This window comes from Sinocyclocheilus rhinocerous, unplaced genomic scaffold, assembly GCF_001515625.1.
Source record: "Sinocyclocheilus rhinocerous isolate Xijiao unplaced genomic scaffold, SAMN03320098_v1.1 scaffold2021, whole genome shotgun sequence".
Lineage (NCBI taxonomy): Eukaryota > Metazoa > Chordata > Actinopteri > Cypriniformes > Cyprinidae > Sinocyclocheilus > Sinocyclocheilus rhinocerous.
Window position 1 is genome coordinate 222,294 of NW_015662687.1, and position 9,326 is coordinate 231,619.

At 36.3% G+C, this 9,326-nt stretch overlaps 1 protein-coding gene across 1 annotated transcript in view; it reads right to left on the reverse strand.

Annotated features, from left to right (window-relative positions):
• Positions 1 to 2,629: 2,629 nt before the first annotated feature.
• The window catches only part of LOC107728234 (ephrin type-A receptor 3-like), a 26,082-nt gene continuing 19,385 nt past the window's right edge, over positions 2,630 to 9,326 (reverse strand). The window contains exon 6 of the mRNA XM_016538335.1: positions 2,630 to 4,491. Coding sequence (XP_016393821.1) covers positions 4,386 to 4,491 — 106 coding nt within the window. The 3' untranslated portion in view covers positions 2,630 to 4,385. The remainder of the gene's footprint in view (positions 4,492 to 9,326) is intronic.

Sequence of the window (9,326 nt, forward strand, 5' to 3'; positions counted from 1 at the left end):
GGAGTAATTTTGGTAGGCCGGCCACTCCTGGGAAGGTTCACCACTGTTACAAGTTTCCTCCATTTGTGGATAATGGCTCTGACCGTGGTTCACTGGAGTCCCAAAGCCTTAGAAATGGCTTTATAATCCTTTCTAGGCTGATGCATGTCAACTATTCTGTTTCTCATCTGTTCTTGAATTTCTTTAGATCGCGGCATGATGTGTTGCTCTTTAAGCATGCCTCACTTTGTCAGACAGGTTCTATTTAAGTGATTTCTTGATTCTACAGGTCTGGCAGTAATCGGGCCTGGGTGTGGCTAGTGAAATTTAACTCAGCTTTCTGTGTGGTTTATCACAGTTCTTTCATGATTTAACAGAAGAGGGCGATTACTTTTTCACGTAGGGCCAGGTAGGTTTGGACAGCTTTTTTCCCTTAATAAATGAAATCATCATATAAAAACTGCATTTTGTATTTACTTGCATTATCTTTGTGTAATATAAAAATTAGTTTGATGATCTGAATATTTTAAGTGTGACAAACATGCAAAAAAAAAACAGGAAGGGGGCAAAAATCGTTTCACAGCACTGTGTGTATATATATACACCCTGCATGTTCCTTACAGAAAATGTTTTAAAATTATTATATAATTATGTATTATTATACAATTAAATTATACATAAATACTTTGTTATACCGCTTGACATTTTATAGTCATTAAACATTTTACAATATATAACAATTTGTTTTTCTTGTTTCTTGTTTCTTGTTTATTACAGTTACAACTACACTTTTACCTTTCATTCATTCATTCATTTTCTAAATTAATTTCAATTAATTTAATCAATTAAAAATCTTAATCAGAAAAGTGAGGTGTTTTCCGTCTTTTCTAAATATATTTTTCAGTAGCTTAATATAAAAAAAAAAACATTGTTACTTTATTCACTATAATGTATGTTTTTTATCAGAGAGGGTGTGTGTGAATGTGTGTGTGTGTAAGCAAAACAAACAGCAAAGCGAGACACTTTCTTCTTAGCATTCATTCTTTAGAAAATATTTTGAGAATGTTTATTATAAAAATATAAATGTTTCCACTACAAATCATTTTACATTAGTAGACAAGGCCATCTACACACTCACACACATACACACCCATCAATCTAAAGAAGGGGAACAGGACGCAAAACAGTATTGCTCTTCAAAACATCATCTTCAACAAAGTAAAATATAAAAACACTGATATGGTCAAAACATAACCTTGTCAACTTACTGAATGCTACGAAAAAAAAAAAAAAAATCTGCACTGTGGTGGTTTGTTGTTAAGAAATAAATAATAAGCCATTATAATTGTTTTTATGTAAAACAAATATAATTCAAAATAACATAAAATATCATACAAATGAGTTCTGTAAAGGTTGCACAGATATTTTGTTCATTCTTTTATACATACGTACAGACATTTGTACAAAGGGATGGCCGGGTAAATGATAATACCTCTAGAGTCACCACTGCTATCACCACAGGTCCGGTTCACATATGTACATGCTAACAGCAGGGGTAAAGCAACATTTACAGGCTGCAGAATCAAAGGGATGTAGAGGAAAAATGGACTGTTCCTTCATAAGGTAGTGCAGTACATGGTCAAAACCGTCATTAGTGCTCTTTTTTGATTGCATGATCAGGATGAAAATATTCAGATATTGACTTAATGAAGCTCAGTATTCAGTCTCAAACTAATAAATGATGGAGAACCTTGTATTTTGACGACTGAGGGCTGTGAATCCTGATGATTCTTGATGATCAGAACGCAGCTGTCCTTTCAGAATAACCCTCCACATGGAACTTCTGGAAGATTTTTTAGTTCAAATCTCTTAGTGATCTACACTTCAGGAAATTACAGAGCACGGTAACGTTCGGAATAGCACACTTCCATACTACTCTTACTATTCTTAAAGTATACAGTTTATATACTGCGCAGTGTATGCAAATGTACTGTATGCTTGGAATATCTAGACGACCTACTACTGTCAAAATGTGCAGTTTTCAACAGAGCTGCACAGAATACTGTATCCCACAGTGCAACCTGCTTGATTTGATCTTCCATTTCCAGCATAATTAATTACCGGAAGTAAATGTGATATTTGTGATATTTTTTTCTCTCACAAATCAGTTCAGCGCAAACTTTGCCCTGCAGATTTCATTGGTCTTGTCAACAGCACTGATTGCTGATTGAACTTTTCTTGACAGGTGATTGAGTCGACCAATGAAATTGGCCGTGGGGCGGGGTTTGTGCTTAAAGGGATAGTTCACCCAAAAATGAAAGTTCTGTCATCATTTACTCACCCTCATGTGTCTCCTGGATGACTTTCTTTCGCTTGTGGAAGACAAATAATGTTGGTTACCAAACAGCTTCGGTGCTCACTGAGTTCCACTGTATATTAAGTGGGGGAAAAAACTATTAAGATAAAATATTCTTATTATAACTTCTTTTATGTTCCACATAAGAAAGAAAGCCATATAGGTTTGGAATGACATGAAGGTGAGTAAATGATGACCAAATTTTTGGGTGAATTATTGCTTTAACTGGTTTGAAAAAAATCACATGTGATATTTAATTACCTTTCTTGACTCATTATTTGATTGGTTGCCAAATGTTAAACCCCATGTGAAGTAACATTCACAACTTATTTTCCTTCCAAAATCTGATTTCCAGGATACTCAACAAGAAAAAAAGGAGGGTGGGACTTTAATCAATTGGGAACTGATTTTGATTGTGAAAAGTAGGTGTTGCCAGAATGTAATCAGGTGATTGGAATGGAGAGGATCTGTGGGGACAAACAAAAAGAGAAGCCAGTTCTGAGGTGGAGCGAGTCATACCTCAAGATTTCAACATGATTTCAGTTTGAATTTTACACGTAATTGGATTAAACATGCAATTGAACTGGATTTAATTTCAAGATGATAATTGGATGTTGCTGAATTAACCAAGATGAGGTCATGTGACAACAATTATTTGAATTGTTGCAAAATTTTTTGTTTCACATACTATACATCATATCTGAGACTTCTGAGATCAAAATCCTGCTGGTATAGAGTGCTGCAGGGATGACAGCTATTTGCAGGCCAAAACCCAGAAACAAGTTCGCATTTTAGCACTCCCAGTTCCATCGTCGATGTATTTTTTAAATGTCTGAAATAAGGCCTGTATGGAACACAAGCTCAATATATTTTCACATATTGTTGGGGACATTAAACATCATCATGCTGAGCAGGTAAACTCGTCTAGAGACTAGTCCACTTTTACAGCCTTGTGTTTATAATGGCGCGCCCGCAAATTATTTCTACTCAAACTTTCAGGGAAAATGTTTCTTAAAGACTGAAAGAGTTGTTGTGACATTGAAGCAATGCGACTGTGGCTTTTTACTTCTGGCGATTGTAGAAGATCATCATCATGAACAAAATGTGTAAGAGCCTATTTTCTGCAATAATCCAAAAACCAATGGGAAAGGGTGATGCTAACTTCTGGGTTGGCCTACAAAAACACATCAGCGCTCTATTCTGTCTGGTTTTCTCATGTGATGCATTATGATTTACTGACTGTTACTGATTCTAGTAAACAGTTGTTTCCTTATAGTGTACTGTTTTTTTTAATTTTATTTGATAATTAATTCATATATCATCCGAACACAGTGGTACAAACAAACATGTGTCTTGGGCTACATTAACAAATAAACCTTTGAAAAGCCAAGTTTACCCAAGGTCTCCTACTCCATCCCTGATTCTCGAGAATGGCTCTCTGCACTCGCAGATTAATGGTTTATTATCAAACATATAGCCAAACGTGTCAGATCCTAACAAGCATTACCAGATTGCTCTAACAGTAACCAGCTGCATTTCTCCTGCCGTTCTTCAGAAGAATTAAAGGGGGATTTTCTACAAGTGGCCCGAAACCACCAAAACTCTGGGGCGCAAGCTATTGCCTCTCTGAAGTGCTACCTTCCAAAAGGAAGACGGATGCTTTTGCAAAGTTTTTTCCTGAAGGAATTTTAATGCTCCCCTGCCACACGTGAAGAGCTCTTCGTTAAATCCATTCGGATCGGACCGGATCTGTCCTCTAGGAGAAGCCATGCAGCGTGACAGTAGACTCCTGAACATGAGACCCGTGCTCATCCGCCTCTCTCGCCGATAAGGCAACATGTCAATCGCTGGAAGACACGCTCATTGCCTTTGCACCTCGTGCCCGGGAAGACGTGATTTTTCTCCAGGAAGGTTGTTCTGCTTCGCACATGTGTTCAAGAACTGTAGTTCCACTTCATCTTTTCATTTAATATCTATTTCCTGTCTGTTAAAGCCAAAGCAGCATCAATCTCGTATAAGTGTCTTTCATTTCCGTCACTCGTTTTTAATTTTACACAGGAACTGGACCGTTCTTTGAGCATGTTTCAAGTGTTGTTAGGCTGCTCACGATCTTCTTCTGAGGTCCAACGATCATCACACCGACTTTCTTGAAGTCCCTGTGTGTCAGAGAGGAGAGAGAGACAGTGAGCATGGGTAATATAGCACTCATGGTTTGACATACGGTGACATTAATGACAAGCCCACAGCGGTGCTCTGCCTCAGACCGCTTGTGTCAGTCATGTAGGATGAAGTATTCCAGGAGGACGCCATGCTGCCATATCCACACAATAAGCTGAGGAGCTGGACTCGTGACAGACTTTGTGTTATAACTTAAAAACTGGGATGATTTACAGCTTCCTGTGATGAGAAATTGGAGTAGCTGCTTCATTTTCTGAGTTGGTTATTTCTACTGTAATTTGAAAGGAACAGCACTGTCAGGTTAACCCCCGGAGGGAAAAAGAACGACATTTTTCATTTAATGAGATCCATGCAACAGCTGACAGAAGCTTGCATTATTTACAATCGTGAATAGACTCTCCAGACTTACCATATGGATGAGTTCATCCCGTGTGCACATATCTGACTCATAGGAAAAAACGTGACTCTACATGCGTTTTTGCACAGCGCAAAATGTGTCACTGCAGGTACCGTCACTGTAGTTCACAGGTGAAATGAACAGCAGTGGTGCTAAAAAAGCTGTTTACTTTCACTGCGAAAAGGTTATGAGGGAGTAATGGGTACAAATTTGTTCTGTTCAAATAGTTATTGCATGGCTTCAGAAGACTTAGAATATACATTATCGTTCACATTTGGTGTTGGTAAGATTAATGCTCATCAAGCCTGCATTTATTTGATCTAAAATACAGTAAAATCAGTAATATTGTGAAATATTATTACAATTTAAAATAACTGTTTTCTATTTGAATATATTGTAAAATGTAATTTATTCCTGTGATTTCAAAGCTGAATTTTCAGCATCATTACTCCAGTCTGTCGGTGTCACATGACCCTTCAGAAATCATTCTAATATGCTCATTTGCTGTTCAAGAGACTTTTATTATTATCATCAATGTTGGAAACCGTACATTTTTTCAGGATTCTTTGATGAATAGAAAGTTCAAAAGAACAGCATTTATTTGAAACGGAAACTTTTGTAATATTATAAATGCCTTTTATTGACACTTTCAATTGAATTTAAATAAAATAATAGAGAATTATGTATTAATTTCTTCAACAAATCTAACTAACCTCACACTTTTGGATATGTTAAAATAATAAATAGTGTTGTTGCATATTTATCTACTTTAAATATGCCACATAACAACAACAACAACAATAATAATAATAATAATCTATTTTACGCAATAACATATTTTGTCAAATTATCAGTTTATAGTATTTGTGCCAGGCTAGTGGAAATGTTAGCAGGACAGGCAAAAGTTAAAACAGATTTTTAATTTTGTACCAACTATCCAGAAACAAATGTCTGTTGTATATCTATTTTAAGTCCTACTTAAGCTTAAGTTTATGGGTTTGACTCTCAGTAAATGGGCACAAATGGACAGAATGGCCTGTATGCATAATTACTGGTTTAAATGCACTGGAAAATGTACTGTAGTTGCCTCTTCTCAGCTTGAATTTTAGGTCCACAATTATATTTAATTAGGCTAAAGAAAAAATGTATTCCTGTATGTGATATTTAAGTCACTAGAATATTATTTGGTGACATGCTCAACTTGTTAACCTTATTAAAGCCTCATCTGTATAAAATATAATTCAACTCAATCGACATTTCACCTGGAAACTGCAGCAATTTGTATAGCGTATTTCAGGTTTTACAAAAACTTATATTAAGTCACCTTTTCTTCCCATTAGATCCGACTGTACATTGCAAAAATATGGCAAACCAATCACTTTAAAGTGCAACTCAAGTTCAGGAGCTTTTGCAAAACAACAACAACAACAAACACATTTTTCTTAGTACTGTCAGATCTAGGGATGCAAAAGCTGTGCAGTAAAAATCATTATAGCATATTAGTAGCAAGCAAATGTAAGTTACAATCTAGGTTAGGCTATGCACACCTCAGGCACGAGTTCTGTTAGCAACACTTCTAGAAGGTGCAGCAGCGATTTAGTCCAGAAGTGGACATGAGCGCAATCAAGAGCTTGAGGGAGCAGCCAGCAATAGAAAAGCTATGATCAGAACCCACCATAAAGTCTATACGCTTTAAAGTGTTGTAATTCCCATGGACGGCTCCCACTCAGGGCACGTGGCTGCTGGTCTGACTTCAGTCAGACAGATTCTATGGGCAGAATACAGCTTTAGATAAACTGACAGGCTGTTTATCGTCAATGCACTGTTAATGCACTGACATCAGCTGAACAAATGCTCAATTGTCAATCAAGACAGGCCTGCAACATTTCTGTGTGACAAAAGTCATTTGATCTACTACACAGAGTCAAATTCAAGCTTCAATAAAGCGGATTTAACAAATTCAGAGGCATGTTGTCTGTAATGCTAATTAAAATGCTAGGATACATTGTGATTGCAAACAGCTGACATCAAGAAGTAACTGCTATACCATTATAACAGCTGTAAGACATCTTGTTGCTTAAGGAAACAGACATGCAAACTAGTTTGGTCAAATCATTTTCTTTTAAAAAAAAAAGTGTACTTCAAGTTCATTTTTTTTGTAAACTTAAACTAAAATCAATGTACTAGTAGTATACTTGTAATTGTACTATTTCAATACGTATTGGGCATATTTGGACCCAATTTTTAGTTTATAGTTTATATTATTTATCTAACAGTAGTAGACAATGAGTATACAGCTAGTTTACATCTAAGTTCTTCCTTTCTTTTGTAACTATTCTGAGATCTATATTACAAGTAAACCTATAGGTATACTGTTAGTTTACTACCTACTGTATACTGTATGTCTAGTTCACTTAAAAAGTACACTTTGAAGTATTCGCTCAGTTTTTATACTTAAAGTATACTTGTACATTTTCTTTCAGTGGACTAAATATCATACTTATAGTTTAATCACACTTTACAAAATGTATTGATAAAGTTATCCAAATGTCGATCTGTTTCTGTGTGGGTTAGGAACACTGTGTACACCCATGTGCTATTTCACTCTAAACTATTTCACCCCAAAGCTGACTTCTTATTATACACTTGAAGTTTATCAGAATGTACAACATATCCTGGAGTACCTAAAAGAAGCCAATATTTGTGGGGTGGGGGGGTGGGGAATTAATCTTTTTATTTTCCACTCTATCAAAACATAACTACAAGCCAAGCATACTTAGAATACTAAATTATAAAGATTAGTCACAAGTATAGGCCAAATATACTTTGACTCTTATGTTTACTTCTCAGTATAAACCAATTATACTTAAGTATACATTTGTTAAGTATATTTGATAAGTACATAGAAGTAGACAAAGTAGACACTCTTTTTTTAGTTTATTTTTTTCAAGTATTCTAGTAGCACACTTGAAAAAAAATCTTTTTTTGTAAGGAATCCCTCAGTGGAGCTTTGTCTTAAATAGCAATTTACAACTTATTTACTACTATGAAAAAATGCCACTTGAGTTCTATTAACTTAAATTTTTTGAACAAAATATGTTGTTTTGCAGAAATAACTCAAAAAGACACAAGAAGGTATAACCACTGAACGCTGCCTGCTGTATCAATTCAGATTTGTCTACAATCTAATGTGACTTGTGCTAAATAAGGTAAAGCCTTCAATGATAGATTAAAGAGCCTAACGTTCTGCACAGTTTACCATGAAATTGCAATAAGAGGCCAAACATCTGGTAAACTTACTATAGCTTCATCAACAACAAAAAACAGAGGCACACAACCAAGGTAAAGTGATAAGTGACTGAATCATCAATAATGACCTCTCTCTTGCGATTCTTCATCTTCCCGGTAGACCCATTAAACTGCAATAGCTTACATGGCTTATTTAAGTTTGAACAATATTATGAAGCAATTTTCAGGCTGCAGACTTCGATCTTTATGACTACAGATTTGTCTAGGTCTCTCAAATTGGTGCAGTACTGCTGAAAAGACCAATACAAATTCCCATGCTGGTGTAATGCTGGTCTGTGTTGACTTTTTGTGGTTTTTATGCTTGTTAGTGTTGAATTGTCGCTGGTTATTACTGATTAGTGGTGGTTAATGTTGGTGTGCTTTTACTTTGGTTCTGGTTTATGTTATTGAATGCTGGTTTGATGCTGATATACTTTATACTGTCTAGGACTGATTTGGTGCTGGTTTTAGCCTGGTTAGTAGTGGTTTATAGCGGTGTGGTTTCACTTTGGCTGGTTAGTAATGGGTTGATGTTGGCTTAGTTGATGGGTGCTGTTTACCATCAAAACTTATTGAAGCTGATTGATCTTGCATGCTCTCACTGGTGAATCTGGTTGGTGGTTTTGCTGGTTAAGCTAGTGAGGTAGCAGAAGGTTAGTACAGTTGTTAAGCATAAGCAGCATCCAGAACCCAACATACAGTATAATGAGATATTGGTCTTTTCAGCAGTTAAAGCACAAACTCAACATATTTATTCTTAAAATTCACAAATATTTTAATTTAATTCTGTGGTGGGTCAAATGGCGCTTTTCCACTGCGTGGTACGACTCGGCTCGGCACGGCTCAGTACGGCACGACACGGTTCGGCTCGGCACGGTTTGCGTTTCCACTGCAGTTCAGTACCGCTTTAGAGTGGGCGGGATTATTCACATGTCGTTATAGTTGCGCCACCTCTACACCACGACTCCTAAAAAAAAACGTTTTCATTCCGCGTCGCCCCATCAAGCTCTCGCTGGATCCGCTCCTCTGCTATCAACGAGAGGAACGTCTGTTCTTCCACAACAGACAACAAAACTTTTTGGTTGTTAAAAAAGGTGCGCTCGTTCAAAACAGTTGCGTTCGATCCTT